We start from the raw sequence: 17,864 nt of genomic DNA, 5'->3' as shown, positions 1-17,864 counted from the left end.
GCAAGTCAGGATGGGAGCTTGGCCTTGAACCAGGTCTCTGACCCTCCACCCCCATTACAGCCCCATCACTTGAATGGAAAGATGCAGAGGACAGCGTTATGCTGGCCCAGCTCCCAGCACATAGGGTCCTCAATGCCAGGGAGCTCCTGCTTAAGCTGAATTGGCTCCCTTGACCTGGCTTCACTGATAGCATATTCTCCAGGGCAGGCTTTTTAAGCCTCCCCCCAAAACCCTGCTGACCTATTCCTCTTGCCTCCCTCCTTCCCCCAAGGTTAAGTACAAATCAGACTTGAACCTGACCAGAGGTATTGGCTGGACACCTCCTGGCTCCTACAAAGTGGAAATGGCTCGGCGGGCTGCAGAGCTGGCCAACGCCAGGGGCCTGGGTCTCCGGGGAGCTTACGTGAGTAGCGGGCTGGCTTGCAAGGCCATGGGGGAAAGGCAAACTCATTGTTTCTTTTCAAACATTATTTTTGGCCAAAGGTCAGCTGGCTCTAAAGACACGTGAAATGCAGCTTACGCAAGGCGCCTAATTTCATGGGTCTGAGGTGACCAGGAGGATGACACCCGGGTTAAACTTCCTGCAGGGTTTTCTCTGAAGTCACAGCCATTAGTTCTTTGGAGACAAACATGCCGGGGCTACATCAGTCGCAGCCGCGGCAGCCCAGGCTGTGCTGACTGCTTGCTCGTTACATTCATGGAAGGGGTCAGGGACTTGCTGGCTACAACAGTCTGGGTTTTGAACCCAACTTTGTCCGGAAGGAAGATGCCACGTCTAAATGAGAGATTGGCTTTACTTCTTTCTCTTTCTTGCCTTGAGGATCCTTCTTCTTGGGGAGGATGGAGGAGAGAAAATGGAAGGGGAAGGCGAGCATTTTAGACAGCTTGTCCCATGGGAGCAGGGCAGGAGGTTCATCTTAACTCAGGGAGGTGTGTTTGATTTCTGCAGGGGGGGCAGGAGGCTGTAGAGACCGGAGGTGATCAGAGGGGGGATGTGAACCCAGATGCCACCGAGATTCTTCACGTCAAAAGGAGGAAGGCCCTGCCGTTGTGAGTGGGCAGCGTCCACCTGGGGTTCTTGGGAGAGAAGCTGGAGAGGAAATTTGCACGCCAAAGACATGGCTTCAGTTGGGGCCAACTGTGAAAACAGCAGCCCAGCCCATGCTCCGATCCTCCTTTATTAAAATAACAACTCTCTGAAAGTGGGTGGAGAATGTTGTATTTTGGTCCTCTTTCGGATACCTAGAAGTGGGTGGCCCTGTTGCGTGCCTTGAGTGTCTGGGATGAGGAATAAAGATGTAAAGGTGACCCCCACTGACGCTAAGCCGTCTGAAATCTCACATTTGCAAATGTCCGAGGTGAAGGCAGTCGATGAACACTGATTTTCTAGAAGCTACAATTGTTGGAAGGGAAGCAAACATCGTATACTTCAGGTTGATTCTCTCATTTCTGGGTTTCCCAGGAGGGAGGCTGAGGAAGTGGCGGCCATGCTGGTCCAGGGCACCCCAGGCTGGGCAGCAGTGGTCTCTGCTTAGAGCCTGGACACTCGGAGGCTTCAGGGGCTGTCCACGGCTGCCCGTGAGGCCTCGCCTTGGCTGGGCGTTAAGGAGGATGGGCTGTGAGCTTCGGAAGACACCTCAAAAGCTATCCTCCCTTTCCATGGTGGCTTTGATCCAAGTCAGGAATTTGGTCACTTGGGTGTAGACTCCTGGCTTCTTCCCACACTCCAGGCCCCAGCTCACGATCCCATAGACGTAGTAGGTACCGTCCTTCTCACAGGTCAGAGGGCCTCCGGAGTCACCCTACGTACGGGAAGAAGACGCAGGGGTCAGCCTTGTGAATAGGAATACATTCAGAGACAGCCCCACCCTCCGTGAGGGGATGCCGGGGGTGGGGCTGGGGGGGGGTGAGACTGCTGGCCGGCCCTGGGGAAAGTAGCAACAAGGCTCTTCCAGTGCCTCATGTGACGCAGTGCTCTGAAGGGAGAGAAACAAATACCAACCAACGTCTTGAGTCAGTGAGGGCTTCCTGAGTCAGAGAAGCCACGGGGCCGGGGCCCAGTGCCGGGCCCAGCCCTACTTCCTGACCCGCCATGACTCTTAGTGATACAGGTGTTACAAGGGGCCCTCAACTTCTCATTCCGGCAGGGATCTGGCAGAGGCTGAGAGGTGCCCTGTTTGGATAGAGCCCTTCCAGGGCCCACAAGGGCACACACATGGCAAGGAGAATGGGGCTCAGAGGCAGCATGGCCTTGATGTTTAACAGGGTCCATGGAGTTAGATCTGCTGGGCTCCAAACCAGGCTTACCGCCTGCTGGCCAACGGGGCCTCGGTTTCTCACACTGTAAACCGTGGATAGCAACAGAACCCCTGCCCCACCCTGAGGGTCTTGTGAGGACTAATGTTTGTAAAGCACATAGAACAGTGCCTGGTTCATATTAAACCCCCAGTTAAGGTGGAGGGGATCCTCTCTCTCTCTCTCTCTCTCTCTCTCACACACACACACACACACACACACACACACTGCTGCTTACGCACCACGACTGGTAGGATTTTTAATGAATTGTCTCTTTCAATCTTAGCCACAATCTGCTGATTTTATGGATACACTATTTCCATTTTATAGATTAGACACCTGAGGTTGGAGAATTATTTCGGTGCAGTGGGTTGAATGTTTATGTCCTCCTGCCCCCAAATTCATATGCCGAAGCCTAATCCTCACTGGGTTGTTATTAGGAGGTGGGGCTTTGGGGAAGTGATTAGGTCATGAGGGTGGAGGCTTCATGCATGATGTTAGTGCCCTTATAGAGGAGACCCTGGAGAACATGCATGGTATTAGTGCCCTTATAGAGGAGACCCTGGAGAACTAGCTTTCTCTCTCCACCATGTGAGGACACAGTGAGAAGTCGGCAGTCTGCAACCTGGAAGAGGGTCCTCACCAGAACCCGCCCATGCCGGCACCTGATTTCAGACTTCCAGCCTCCAGGACTGTGAGAAATAAATGTCTGTTGTTTAAGCCAGACACCAAGTCTAAGGTAATTTGTTATAGAGGCCCGAGCTGACTAAGCCATTCAGTGATTGATAAAGGTCACAAAGCAAAGGATAGAAGCAGGTTTCAAACCCATGACCATCTGCTTTTAAAGCCTACAAGGGAAGCCCTTGAAATATCTAGGGAATTGAACAACCTGTTTTCTTATTGGTCTTCTAGGGACTTAGGGAAAATCAATCCCATCTGCCCACACACCTCCTTTGAGTAGGTGGATATCTGTGGCTCCTTGGGAAGGGGCAGAGGGTCACAGTAGAGCCACAAACCCTGGGGAGGGTGACCGTGATTTCCCATCCCAAAAGGGGCTCAAGGCTGGGAGATCACTGTTGGGTCCCTTTGTGGGGAGGAGCTCAGATTTGAATGTGCCTATGCTGGTCCCCCAAAGTCCTATATGGGGGCAGGTGTCAGGCAGGTTCTAAATTGGCTCTGGCCACAGAGAAGCCACTCAGCCAATTAGTTTATTAGGGTTAAATCGCCCTCCCCCTTCACACACACACACTCACACATTTAAATCCTAATGGTTAGTCAATATTACTGTGAATTCTCTGGCGTCTCATCTTTCTCCTTCCAACCACTGGTCTTTGGGGCTGTTCCCTGCTTATTGGGATTTGCAGACAAGCTGCCCAGTGCTGAGGCCATTTAAACACAGTGGAGCAAATTCCTGCTCTGCCACTTGCCACCCAGGTGCTATAGGCCAAGGTGATTTCTCGAAGCATCTGTACAACGGTGATAATGACATCCCCTTCACCAGATGGTTGTGAGAATTAAGTTGGACAATGTGGGCAAAGTGACTGCTATGGTTATTATGCTGAGTCATCCTGGTTTGATGTGGATTCAGATTTGCCAGAGGACAGACATGTCCCCCCTTAGCTTAATGGCAGGTGGGTCTCTGAACCCGCCTCCCAGCCCAGGCTCCTAAGGGCCCTCTGTGCCCGGTGTAAGGTCCTGTCAGCCCCTCCTTCTTCAAGTACCATTTGGAGTCTCTGACCTGGCAGGAGTCTTGCCCAGGCTTCTGGAGGTTTCCTGCACAAATCATACTGTCATCGATCGTGTGGTCATATAGTCGGCGGGAGTTGCACACAGTGTTGCTGATCAGCTTGACTTTGGCATCCAGGAGCTGGTGGGACCCTTCTCCTGAGGGGCAGAGAAAAGGGGTTGCCGCTGTAGAGACCAGGCTGGAACCTGCCCCGCCAGAAGCCAGCAGCAGCCAGAAGAGGGCCACCAGACCTGAGCTCGGCAGGAAGGGTTTTTCCGGGAGATGGGCAGAGTAGCCTCATCTTTCAGGGCTGGGGGCTCTTCGCTTTCAGCCTTCACGATGGTTCTACAGACCTTCAGTGCTGTGCTTATCACATGGCACAGAATCATTGATGCCCTCCTCTGTCTCGCCGACTAGACGGTGAAGTTGGGCCGCCTGTTTTTGATTTCCCATGCCTGGCAGAGGGCTGCATGTGGTAGAGCCTTCATGACGCATGAAGTGCCCTGGTTGATCACCTAGAGTACCTGCTTCCCAGAGCAGACACTTCTTGCCTAAAGAACCTCTGTTCTGCTCAATTTGCTCTCGTCAGCACGATGATGCTGAAAGGGTTAGATGGACTCCAGTGAAGTTAGCTACGAAAAGGTTTCCTGGTTAACCCTAAATCTAAGTTTCTATCAGAAATCTTCTTTCCCAGAAGCCTTCTGACAAATTTGTATATTACAGTTCACTTTCTTCATGAATATGGGCCTATTTAACGTGATTCTTGCTTTCCATTATTAAGAACAAGATTTGGGGGGAAGAGAAATCTATTTTGAGTATTTGAGAGAGACTTGATACACACTTCTGAATTTCATACATGAGAGGATGTAATCTTGTCAGTACTCTAAGGAAAGTAGCCCTTTGGTTACTTTTTAAGATCAGACTAAATCCTAGAGATAAATCGATAGCTTGATTTAACAAAAATTTATAGAATGCTACTATGTAGACAGCCTTGACCAAAGCACCGTAGTAGAGTCAAAGGTGAATGAAACCTGACCCCTGCCCTCCAGGGGCTGACTTAATGAATATCTCTGGAGAATTCTATCATCTCCTGTTATCATGATCGCAAACCTAGGATGTTATTGGGAAACTGAAACTCAGCTGTCCAAGTGACAAAGCCGAGACCCTAATACGAGTCTGTCTGACTCCAAAATCCATCTTCTTTCTAATTTATCCTCTTTCCAATGTACCTAGGAAAGGAAAAAGTTCTCTATGGATACAGGATCAATGCTTGGGGAAAGTCAAAGATCTAAGCGTTGGGGCCAAGGACAGATATGGAGATCAGAGAAGACTCCTTGAAGGTGATGAGATTTAACTGGAGCTTGAGAGATGGGGCAATCTCTTTCTTTCGTTTATACATTTTGAATATAACACTGATATCTAGTTCAGGACGGCAGTTGAGTGTAACCCTTTCTTGCCTGGTGGATGTAACTCACCTGGGCCTCAGGAGAATGCATGGCCAGACTCACCTGTTTCTGTAACACCCCAGCCGGAGATGTGACACTCAGTCCCAGGGGGAAAGGGACCATCAGGCAAACATACAGTTTTCACATATTTGGATTCCAGAGCACAGTGGCCATCCACTGGCTTTAGCTTGAGCAAAGCTAGGTAGAGAAAGGGGAAATGGGCAGTGATATCCTCTCTGTCCAAGAAGCATCAGCTTCAACTTGATTGGAAGGTGGACCTAGCAAAGCCCCATTCCCGATACCTAAAAGAACTCTCCCTTGGTCATCTCATTCTTTTAACTTTCAATTCGGATGAGTAATAACACTTCAGGCTGAGTTTTAAATTACTTCTAATCCTTTTTTTAAAAACAGGCTTTAAGGGGGGAAAAAGAGATATTGAGGAAGCAGAAAGAGTGAGAGGTCTGTGAATGGAGAAATAGGGGACAGAACTGAGCAGCAGACAGACTAAGTACCTCATTGCCTGCCAGGTGCCAGATGTGCAGGGGGATACATGAATATCACGTCACTTAGCACATAGGAAGTGGAGACTTGTACATCAGTGTCCCCGTTTTACAGAAGAGGGAATTGAAGCTTAGAGAGGTGAGCCAGCTGTTCATTCAAGGCTGAGCTCTCTCCACAACGCGATGTTCCTAGCACCTCTTCCCCTCAGTTTAAGAACTTGTGCACATTTATCTGCAACACTAACACAGACCTTTAAGAACTAAAGAGCTCTGGAACAAATGCTCTACCTTACAGGGTCCATGAGGGACCAAGAGGACAAGAGCACCTTCTAGAACCAAACCTCAGCTTTCCGTCAGTAGAGAAATCCACCCAGGACAAGACCCACGGGAGAGCCACGATAGAAGAGACTTGCCAATGTCGTTGTAGGGAATGTCGTCTCTTTCTTCATAGTGGCCGTACTTGAATATCTTCTCCACCCCAAAGCTCTGCTCGTGGAATTCTGTCTTCTTCAGGTCCTGGTCCCCTAGCACCACTTTTAGATATTTGGCTTTTAAGCTACAAGGGAAAGTAAGATGGTCAGGAGCTATCCCTGGCATTTGAGAGACTGGAGCCACACCCTGGCTCTGCTCCTGGTGAGCTGTGTGACCCTTGACAGATGACCTGACCTTCTCGCGCCTCAGCATCCTCATCTGTAATCATGGTCTTGCTGAAGAACTCTCCTGCTTGTCTTTAAGTAGCTAGTTTTGAGGCTTGCATGTCATAACACATGTAATGCACATGGTGAGCATTCTACATTCTACACATGGGCGCTCTCTTCTATCTGGTTGTAAGGAAACATCCTTTTGCCCTTGGAGCAAGATCCGACCCCCAGGTCCTGCCAGAGTTGCCAAGATGCTGCTCAGATGGGAAGAGAAGAACACCCCTGGAGAGTGCAGCCACCCTAACCTCTGCTCCCAGCAGGCACCTACTCGGTGCAGTGGGCGGCAGTCAGCACCCAGCAGGGGTGGATCAGTGCCCCCCCACAGAAATGGCCCTGGGGCATGGAGACGGTCAGTCGCAGCGGGGTCTGCAGGGACGCCTGCCATGGGTGCTTGCCCGCTGTGCTCTTAAAGCCGCCGTAGATCCTCTTGACCTTCCTCTCTGCTATCTCAGTCCTCCCGCATGAGTCAAACTCGGGAAGTTTGGTCAGGGGCTCTGTGAGGCTTCCCTCTGGGTAGGCAACATCTGTGAAGCACAAGAAAAATAAATCACACTTCTCACCCTCCCTCCAGATCCTCAGAAGGAACTTGTCAGAGGCATGGCTCTGCATCCAGAAGCTTAACTAGTGTCCAGAGCTAAGAGACTATACTGGTGCATATAGGATAGGCACGTGTGCAGTTAGCATTTGTTGAATACATTGATTAATACAAAGCGAGTCTATAGAATTAATGATGAAGATGTTGCTTTTTCCTTCTTATTTTGACATGTATACAGACACATAAAAATGTTTATCACTTATACGTGGAATCTAAAAAATACAACAAATTAGTGAATATGACAAAAAAAAAGAAGCAGACTCACAGATACAGAGAACAAATTAGTGGTTAGCAGTGGGGAGGCAGAAGGAGGGAGGGGCAAGACGGGTAGGGATTAAGAGGTATGAACTATTAGGTATAAAATAAGCTACAAGGATATATTGTACAATGGGGGAATATAGCCAATATTTTATAACTATAAACGTAGTTCAACCTTTAAAAATTGTGAATCACTGTAGTGTACACCTATAACTTACATAATATTCTACAGCAAATATACTTCAATAAAAAGTGTGTGTATAAATATAAAAATCCATCTCAGGGTATGTATTTAACTATTTGTTAACGCACACATATATTTTGGAGGCTTTTTTGGTGCCTAGGGGAAGATATTCAGAAGAAGGAAAGCGGGGGAGAGAAGACATTTGCACACAAAACTGTCATGCAAAGGAGAGAGCAACAAGTGTTGCATGGATGGTGCCCAATCTATTCCATGCGGTTTGTAAGAAGGGAGAGATAATATTTCACTTGGTAAATCTTGGAGGACTTCCTGGAGGAGTGGTTGCTTGGGTTGATTCTCAAAGAATGGTTGGATATGAACAAGAGCGGGTACGGGACAGAGTATTACAGACAGAGGTGACCATAAGAGCAAAGGCACAGAAATGAAACTGTCCAGGGAAGTAATTCCATTGAGCAGAGGGAGGGTGCATTGCTTCAGACGTGGGTAGAGAGGTGGGCTAAGGCGGCGTGGCAGGAAGACTGTGAGGCTGGAATTCAGCCCATGCTGTATCCTGAGAGGCTGTGGAGACCCAGCCACTGTTTGATCACCACTGTACACTGAAGGCCTGGCATAGCGCCTGGCATCCAGCAAGCAATCGATCAATATTTGCTGAGTGCACTGACTGGGAGTCAGGAAGCCTGAGTTTGCAAAGGTATCCAAGTCTGCTTGACCTCCCGAGAGGGGAGCAGAGGACTGGGCGGTTGGGTTGCCACTGGGATGGCAAATGGTAAAGCAGGTGTTGTGGAAGGACAGGGGTAGGACAGAGAGGGAGTTCCAGGAACATCTGTCTATGGCTCTGCAACCTCCCCACTACCCGGGCCTCCAGACAGACACAGACTTACCTAGGGCTGAGCAGGCGGGGACATCACAGTACTCCCATTTCACCTTTGCATTGTTTACTTTAAAGAAACACCAGGGCTTTTTGTCTCCATCTGGGTTTCTAAAAGAAAAAAGACAAACTAAGCCGGAGTCAAGGCTTGGTGAACCCGCTGGACCTCATTAAAAGTCCTTTGAGTAAGAGAGCACCAAGCTCTTGCATCCCCCTGGGACCACATTCCATTCCATTCCTCCAACAGGTTAGCAAACCTTGACATATAAGGGTGGTTGTAGTTTTGGGGCCAAATCTTAACTTCCAGAGGAGAATCTCAATAACCAGGGAGTAGTTCACGAGCTTTGTGCCAGATCCACGGGACGTATTACATTGTTTGTAGGAAAATAAATGAGATCCCTGTTGAAGATCCTTCTTTGTCAGGAAAGTGAAATAACTACAGAAACATGGTGAGAGTAGGGCTCCTCTGCCCGAACCTTCAAATTCTGTGCGTGGGAATTCTCTGAGAGAGGCTGCTGGGGGTCACCCTGAAGACGGTCCCATGGAGGGAACAGCTCAAGGTAAGTGAAAGTAGAAGGAAACTCGTGTCTTGTGCTAGGGAAATCCTCCTGCTTAATGGAACCAGTTTAAAGCCATACAAAAAAAATCTCTGTTTCTATATGCAGACCATGCATGTCCTTGGCCTTGGTTAGACAATGAGCTGTGGGAGGAAGCCAACAGAATGATCCGGAAGACGGGCAAGAAGGTAACTAGTCATCACCAGGGATAGAAATGGCATTATTCTTATTTGGGAAAACCTGCACATCCTTGTGTCAGAGACCATAATGCTAACCAGACATTCCATTTTCTCCTTTGAAGTTCCATTTATCCCTTGAAGTTATGTGGGACTATATGACTATTTCTGGCCAATGAAATATGTGTGCTAAGATGATGTGTCACTTCTCGGCTGAGGTAGTAAAAATCTCATGCTGCGTGTTCCAGTCTCTCCTTGCCCTTCCTGTGTATTTGAGTAACTAAGTGAAGCTAAGAATACCCCCTACCTCCACACCCAACCTACATGACGCACGTCGCATTAATGAGAAATAAACATTGATGTATTCAAGCCACTGGGATTTGGGGGTTGTTCATTACAGCAGCATAACCTAACCTATCCTGAGTTGGAAAATCTTCCTAGAAAGAAAGCTGATGAGTTTCAGTGTGCCGTTCCAAAATTTCGAAGCTGGCCCAGGAAAACTAGGAGCAGTGGGAAGGGACAAACACACCCTCACATTGACAAGTGGCCAGGATGGAGCATAGGGAGGATGGTAAGCTTTACCTGCAGAAGTTGTGCTCTCCAATCCCATGGGCCTCAGCATCCTCCATAAACATGTTGTAATTCTCCTTCAGGAGGAGGTGGGAGTTCCAGTAAAGGCATGAGTGCTGGTTGACTGTCTTACTCACTTTCCCTCGGTAAGAGTAGCCATCGCCAACATAGCAGTCATCAGAACCTTGGAGAGAGCAGTTGGGGTTGTGAGACCTGAGACCAACTGGTGTGCCATGCCTGGAAAGGACTCGGCAGCTATATCAGGTGGTGAGAGGATTGGGCCTGAATATTGATCACCCTGAGGTTTCACTACGAGTTCCCAGAAATAAGGTGGTTTGCATGCTCCACGTTCAACCCAGCTTAAAAACATGGAATGTCATGGGGGTGGGGGTGAGAGCTGAGTTCTTTAATTTTGGCTCGAACAAGAACCAGTGGTAGGTAGCTGAGGCCTAAGGATACCCAGGAGTGTTTGACTTGCCTGCACTATATCCCAGTTTATTACTTCCTCTACATGGAGCCAGACATACCTTACGCCCTTAGGTTGGAAGGCTGAGGCAATAGCAGAGCTTGGGAATTGACTTGAACCCTGTTCTGGCAACAAAATGCAAACACATAAAGGATTCTAGAGGCCTCACATGTGTCCCTGAGTTTCTGATGAAGTGGTGGAATAGACCCATACCTATTTCACAGAGCTTCCCCTTGAACTGGTCAGGACAGGTACAGGTGAACTTGGATCTCCGCCTATGCCGGGAGCAGGTGCCGCCATTTTGGCAGGGATTTGGTCTGCATGCAGGAACCACTGTGAACACAGGAAGTGGGTCCAGGAAGGCTCTTTAGAAGGAGTTGCAGCTACATCTGAGCTGATGAGGAGATATTGGTGGCACTTTTCTGGTGTCCATCCTTTCACAAAAATGGGTCACCAAAGGGGAAAGAGAGACCCACTGACATGCAAGAAAACATACACACAAACCTTAAGAACATAAGCAAACATGGATGAAGCAATATGATGGAGGCCAGCAAAAAAGAGCATATAAGTAGATGGGTCGCTCAGTAAGGAAAAACAAAATGCATAGACTGAGCAGGAATTTGGGGGCCAGTCTGAGCTAGGTCAAAACTTAGCTCTGCCTCTTGACAGCTGTGTGACCATAAGCAAGTTAGCTAACCTCTCTGAACTTCAATTTCTTCATCTGTAAAACTGTTTCTTATAGTGTTTTGGGGACAATGTGAGAGAGAATGTAAATCTCCTGGGACAATGCCTGACTCATAGCAGTGAATAAATATACATGGCCCATTCTAGGAAAAGACCAGGGCTTACTTCCTAGATGAAATGAGTTTCAAGATGATTTTTTTTGTTGGGAAGAGACACAGACAAGTCAGTTCTCACTGGACTTTCCAGGGATAATGAATCTTAAAAAGTCCTAGTTAAAAGGGCCATCTTGAATGCCACCAAAACATTGGAGGTATCTGGACTTCCACACAGGAGGATGTTGACATCCCAGGCACAAGCCACGGTAGAGAGAGCTTAGCATGGAAGAGGCCTCCAGCACTTACCTGTGGAGCAGTCTGCACCCCTGTAAGGGTGTTTACAGGCACAGCGGTAGTAAGGAGATCTCTGAGTAATGAGACAGTCTCCTCGGCCACATGGGTTGTTCTTGCATTTGTTTTGCACTGTAGGAGATCAATAGAGAAGTAGGGACAAAGTACAGGACATTATTTGGGGCACGTTTTACTTTGAGAGGTACCTGTACAGTACAGTGTTTGGGAGGGGAGTGCGGGGGCGTGGGGAGAGGTGGTGTTGGTGACTGATAGAGCGTGTGCCCCCTGTCCATGGTTCTGAAACATCATGCTCCCCTCCTAGACAAGGTTTCTCTCTTATCCTTGGGTCATGGATGATTGCTTCCCAGTTCCTTATGAGTGTCTAGGGCTCATAGTCTTTATTATGCTATTTTTATAAACACCTTGATAATTTTTACACCTTCAAAAAAGTAGAGCTGCAATTTGAGTTTCTCCATTGTATAGCTGATTTTATATTCCATTTACAATTTTGTCATTCTTCCAAGAAGTTGAGGGATAAACCCAGTAACTGTGTTTGTGCCTGATATCCCAAACCATCCTGAAAAATTTGTTGGAAGACTTTGTAGGATTGAAAATGGTAGGAGTAACTGAAGAGGGCACGGAGAAAACAAGTCAACCATAAAACCCTCACTTCCTCCCCCACCCCACTTAGATGGTTGCTAGATGCGACAGAATCCAGGTTCTCTCTAGGGGTGCAATTAGCCAGTAAGAATTCTGTTCCCGATACCTTATCACATAGCCTCATGTTATGCCCACAAGGGGTCACTAAAAGTGGACACACCTTTTATCAGAGTCTCCACGAGTGAGGATGGCAGGAAGAGAGAGCATGGGGCTGGGAGTCAGGCACCAGGTCTCTAATTTCTGCTCTTCTCTTAATTAGCTCTGTGACCACGAGCAAGTCCCTTGTACACTCTGGGCTCCCTTTCTCTAACAGGGTTGAGCCTTATGTGCCCTGAGAGCCTTCCTGCTCTTGTATATGAGAACCACATTTCTCTGTGGAAGTTGGTCTAAACACTCTAAACAACCACAACAACAAGTCCTGAGTTTAGAACACATCTTGGTCAGAACCCAGCTATTATCTCCTCTTACCCTCAATGTTCTCATCTGTGGAATGGACATACTAGTCCTATCTAACATGTAAGGGTGAGGACTCAGTGAGATGCTACCTGTGACCATGCTGAGGAATCTCTTATGCGCAATATAATACGTGCGATGGTCAGCCTTTTCACGGGATTACTGAACCCTTCTTTACCCCCTAGAATTGGAGGAGAAACTGCCTCTCGTTCAACATGGAGGGAAGATTGGATCCAGTGAAGGTCCACTCACCATTCTGACACCTGTTTCCAGAGAAAGGGGCTGGACAGCTGCAGGTGAATGTGGCCCCGCTGATGAGGCAGTCTCCACCATGTGCACAGGGGTTGGACAGGCATGGATCTAAAACACGTGGGCGGAAGTCAAGGTTGCAATGAACAGCAGGCAAGAAGCCCCCTGTCTGCTCATTGAATTTCCATCTCCTGCCCCAAATGAGAGAGGAACTTCCCAGCCAGGGATTGGGGAAAGGGGGAAACATGCATTGACCTTCCAGAGCCAGGAACACTGCCATCACAAGACCAGAGGGAGGGATTCAGGTTAGTAAGAGGAGAGGCAAGAAGGAATCGTGACTGTCTCCCTCAGCCTGGCTTTGGATGGGGCCTTTCTCGCTGAGTAACTCCTCTTTTCCGTCATCAGTATCTCTCTCCTCCCAGTCTCGCTGGGAGTGCCACGGGGTCTGTCTCTGATGCCGAAGGCATTTCACAAGCCTGAAGACCTCCCCTACTTCCAGTGCCCAGGGGTGGAGGTCAGGAGTGGGGAACGAAATCCCACCCCTAATGAAACACAAGCTTTCTGAACATCAGGAAAGAAGACCAAAGGCAAGAGGGGGACAGAAGAATTGACGGCAAGGAGGAAATGACCCAGTGGCCTTCATCTTTCTTCAACTACTTGTTCAGTTAGATTTTGTCATATTTCATCTGTGCCTTTGGCTTTTCATGGTTGTCTGAATGGATCTTCCCTTGGGGAATTCTTTATCCTTCTGTTCACACACATTGTTCTTTGGTTCAGGAACTAGGATCCCTGGGCCTCTGGCTCTTGTTTTGATGGTCCCTTCTGATGTTCCCCTGATGCCCCGTATCTTGGCCCTGCCTTCCAGGCCACTTCGCAGTTACACAGCTTTTATTCCAGCTGTTAAGTGCTTTCCATTACTTCTACTGATTTAGTCACATGGCTTTGCTTAGGCCCAGCTTCTCATTTTCCTTTCTGTCTCAAGAAGCCACAAAAACAAAACCACACGTGGCCGAAGCACACATGTGTGAGTGTGCGTGCACACACACACACCACACACACACACACACACACACACACAACAACTGTGCAAATCTTCTGAAGAGTGAAGAGAGAGGAAAAAAAAAAAAACCACAGCACAGCACAATGCCAAATTTGTGAATGCTGCAGTTTGATGCCTAATGCTAAGACAGACTCTTCTGCATAATTAGGACTACCTGTCATGAAAGCTCTGGGGATGTTTTGAACATGACTCTAACCCACAGTGTCGGGAGAGCTGGATGATGATGCCCTAACTTGCTGCGTGACCTTGGCTAAGTCAGCTCCCCTCTTGGCCTCACTTGCTTCACCTGTCATTTGAAAGTGGGAGAGACGGTCTCTAAGAACCTCCCCAGTATTCATAGTATGTAATTCTAACTGAAAAAAAGCCAGTCTAAATAATTTTTTAATACCTATTTTATGATGCTGGTCAGAGAGGAAGAGAAGAGAGAGCCCTTGCATGGGGTCACACATAAACTCCCCTCCAGATGTGCTGCTCTCCTCCCAGGAAGGCCCCCCAAACAGCTTTGGTACCTACCGTCCTCTGCGTAGTACCAGTCAGGGTTCTCGGGATGGACAAGAGCACTGCTGGCGTTCTCTTCCTGGTCATAATACTCTTGGCTGTACTCATAGTGGTCGAGAGTCCAATCTACAGATGTGGGAACAGGACAGAAGAAACCCTAATCATAAGACCTAAAGAAGTCACCATTTTATTTCACTGAAAACCCCCTTTCCCAAAGATTTCTAGGTCCTGAAGGAGGGTTCATGTGTCTTTCCAGCTCCTGACACTGACGGGGCAGATAGAAGGGGTCAGGCACCATGAGTTTTCATTTGAGGGGGCTGTTATGACCCAGTGAGCCAGCACTGGCATTTGGCCAGGTCAAGAGCACGTGATTGGAAATGGGGAGAAGACGACAAGTTCTGGCTTTTCACTAACCGTGACCTTGGACAAGCCAATTGTATTCTCCGTGCCTCAGTTTTCTCACCTGTAAAGAGCAGGAAGATGACTGGGGCGCAGGAAGTCTCCAAGGTCCTGTTTGAGATCTGCCCAGGGTCAGATCCAGTGGCACTTGAGTGCCTTGTTGGGTGGTTCTGTGAATGAAATTTCTCAGCGGGACTTTATCAGTCACCTTAGCTGAATAAAGTCAAAGAAACTTGTCACTCTTCTTTCAGCTTCAGCATCAAACTACTCCCGAGTTATTTATATAGAATCATCGTAACTGTTAATATTTACTGAGTCTTTACTATGTACCAGGCTCTGGACTAAGCATTTTACATGAACCACCCCATTCCATTCTCATAAAAATCTAGATGTATTATTATCTCTACTTTAAGCTTAGAAACCTGAGGCTAAAAGAGGTTAAGTAACTTGTCCAAGGTCACATAGCTAATAAATGACAGCATATGAACTAAGGCAGTTTATCTCCATATATCCCTTAAACTGCACTCTCTCAACTGCTTCAGCAGGCCTCTCATACTGCCTCAGATAATTCACAGTTACCCTTGGGAAAGGGGTCCTATCATTCCCATTGCATATCCAGCCTGCTATTTAGGAATTGTCCAAGGACAGCCTTGAGAAGTTTCACGGATCTTGCCTACTGAAAGAAAGGGCAGTATATGGAGTTGCCCATGGTTGTAAACCTTACACTAGACCAGTCCATCAGGAAGAGCAGGTGTGTGTAAGCCTGGACTCAAGCTCTTTGTTGTCTGGGGCCTTGGAAGATGCTGATAGCTCTGTGGCTGATGGAGAGGAGTTTGGGATTTGAAGAAAGTTGGGTTCACTTTGCTCTCTCCAGCTGGCAGGAGTATGGCAAGTCAGCAAGTCGAAGCTGTAAGGAAGCTGTCCAGAGATGCATATGATAATGAGGCAGGAGCAAATGCAGATAGCCGACTTGAAAAGGCACTCCCACGGAGCCAGCGATGGCCGGGAGGATGGCACTTTACCTAAGCCCGATTATCAACCACATTATCTTATTCGTCTCTCAGTTATTCCCTTATAGTCTTTATATCTTTGGCTTTTGAAAAATCGACTTTTGCACAATGGCTGTTTTATATTTCCCATTAAAATGGAACTATCTTTTTATTTCCTTTTTGAATACGCCAACTCTGGTTCCTTGCCAAAGTTTCACCTCATTTATCACAGTGTCAAGTCAAGACTCCCTTTGCTTCCTCATTATTTCTCCCGAGCTGCTTTTCCCCACTATGAAAATGCTCTCAGAGGAGGCCACCTTTCCAGGCAAGAGGATCTAGGTTGAAGATAAGGCCATTGTCCTCCTGGAGCAAATAAAGTTTCTTTCCATCTAGCATGATAAAGCAGAGAAAGGGTGAGAAAGTAAGGGGGAAAAAAAATGTTTTTCTGAGTTTGACATGAAAGATTTCAAACTGACATTTGGAAGAGACAATGAGTTTGGTAATGAGATGATTGCCCCATTTCTTTCTTTCTTTTTTCTTTGGAGAATTGATTTTTGTTTTTCCAACAGGTGTTTATAGATAAGCGCCTTCGAATTGCTCCTGTAATTTCTCCCGTCACTCCCACAAGTCGAGGGTCAGACTGGATAATCTTGGTTAGACCATTAAGAATCATTTCTTTTGCAGATATTTGGAAATGAGGGAAGGTTTTTCATAAAGATGGAGTGGTATGATTTTTCCAGGTGACAGAGGATGGATGAAATGTCTGTTGGAGGGTTTTGATTTGAATCCAGCCCTATTTAGGTCTGTTCACCTCTCAGTGAAGCTAAGGAGGAAATAAAACACATAGACTTTGAGTTACATTCCTGCTAAGTGAGGCATTAAGTCCCTGCTATTCTCCAGGGTCCAGGGCCCTTGGTTGAGGTGGGATAGAAGCAGCAGAGGCTCAGTGGCCCCAGATAGAAGCCATCCAGTTGGAAGACTGTGCAAAGGGAAGGCACCAAGATCCTTGACATTTGGGGTGGGTTGCAACATGTTTTGAAAATGCTTTTTAGAAGAGTCACCTGGGAGGGTTTCTCTACCTCCAAACTTAAAGCTTATTTTGTCTTTTCTATTCTATTGGTACTTCATCCCATTGCCTATGTAAGAAACATGTATTGTGCACCTACGGTGGGACAAGTATTATGCCAGGTGCAGGAAGGCTTTGGGAACAATGGAAAATTATACAAAAAAGAGTGGGATGTGGCCTCCAGTCAAAGGAGCCTCGAATCCGGGGTGGATGGGGGAAGAAAGCCAGCCAAGGAAGGAGATGAAAGGGTAGTGAAGAGGCAGGGGAGCTGGATGTGGCCAAGTCTAGCTGATAGCCTCAAGTTCCACAATGGCACTCTGGTGTGGTATGAGCCAATCTGATGAAATAAAAGGGACCTGATTCTTCACCTCTCCCTGTGGCCATGCTTATTGCAATGTGCCTTTGCACCTCCTCCCACCAAAAGATGGAGTCACAAATCAATAAAATTAGAAATGAAAAAGGAGAAGTTACAACAGACACCGCAGAAATACAAAGCATCCTAAGAGACTACTACAAGCAACTCTATGCCAATAAAATGGACAACCTGGGAGAAATGGACAAATTCTTAGAAAAGTATACCCTTCCAAGACTGAGCCAGGAAGAAATAGAAAATACAAACAGACCAACCAGTTGCAAGTAATGAAATTGAAACTGTGATTTAAAATCTTCCAACAAACAAAAGTCCAGGACCAGATGGCTTCACAGGTGAATTCTACCAAACATTTAGAGAAGAGCTAACACCCATCCTTCTCAAACTCTTCCCAAAAATTGCAGAGGAAGGAACGCTCCCAAACTCATTCTATGAGGTCACCATCAGCCTGATACCAAAACCAGACAAAGATATTACAAAAAAAGAAAATTACAGACCGATATCACTGATGAATAAAGATGCAAAAATCCTCAACAAAATACTAGCAAACCAACATAATAAAGCCCATATATGACAAACCCACAGCCAACATTATTCTCAATGGGGAAAAACTGAAAGCATTTCCTCTAAGATCAGGAACAAGACAAGGATGTCCACTCTTGCCACTATTATTCAACATAGTTTTGGACGT

The 17,864-nt window shown here is 47.3% G+C and overlaps 2 protein-coding genes and 1 long non-coding RNA gene across 9 annotated transcripts in view; 2 read left to right on the top strand and 1 right to left on the bottom strand.

Moving 5' to 3' along the window:
* Positions 1-1,202, top strand: part of NRAP (nebulin related anchoring protein) — a 69,073-nt gene extending 67,871 nt beyond the window's left edge. For all 7 annotated transcript variants that reach the window (XM_028481089.1, XM_028481088.1, XM_028481091.1 and 4 more), the window contains 2 exons: positions 272-403; positions 950-1,202. In XM_028481089.1, coding sequence (XP_028336890.1) covers positions 272-403; positions 950-1,054 — 237 coding nt within the window. In that variant the 3' untranslated portion in view covers positions 1,055-1,202. The remainder of the gene's footprint in view (positions 1-271; positions 404-949) is intronic.
* HABP2 (hyaluronan binding protein 2) overlaps positions 451-17,864 on the bottom strand; it is a 37,278-nt gene continuing 19,864 nt past the window's right edge. The window contains exons 3-13 of the mRNA XM_007106960.4: positions 14,365-14,475; positions 12,795-12,902; positions 11,445-11,561; positions 10,573-10,692; positions 9,906-10,077; positions 8,604-8,701; positions 6,936-7,191; positions 6,380-6,522; positions 5,530-5,664; positions 4,034-4,179; positions 451-1,802 (exon numbers count right to left, since the gene is read on the bottom strand). Of these exons, the coding sequence (XP_007107022.2) occupies positions 1,638-1,802; positions 4,034-4,179; positions 5,530-5,664; positions 6,380-6,522; positions 6,936-7,191; positions 8,604-8,701; positions 9,906-10,077; positions 10,573-10,692; positions 11,445-11,561; positions 12,795-12,902; positions 14,365-14,475 (1,571 nt within the window). The 3' untranslated portion in view covers positions 451-1,637. The remainder of the gene's footprint in view (positions 1,803-4,033; positions 4,180-5,529; positions 5,665-6,379; positions 6,523-6,935; positions 7,192-8,603; positions 8,702-9,905; positions 10,078-10,572; positions 10,693-11,444; positions 11,562-12,794; positions 12,903-14,364; positions 14,476-17,864) is intronic.
* On the top strand, positions 4,172-16,508 carry LOC114484487 (uncharacterized). Its single transcript, XR_003677441.1, has 3 exons — positions 4,172-5,361; positions 8,973-9,335; positions 12,728-16,508. It is a non-coding gene; the product is annotated as an uncharacterized lncRNA (long non-coding RNA).

This window comes from Physeter macrocephalus, chromosome 20 (genome assembly GCF_002837175.3).
Source record: "Physeter macrocephalus isolate SW-GA chromosome 20, ASM283717v5, whole genome shotgun sequence".
NCBI lineage: Eukaryota > Metazoa > Chordata > Mammalia > Artiodactyla > Physeteridae > Physeter > Physeter macrocephalus.
The sequence above is the reverse complement of the archived record's forward strand: the minus strand, read 5'-3'. Positions and strand labels throughout refer to the sequence as shown.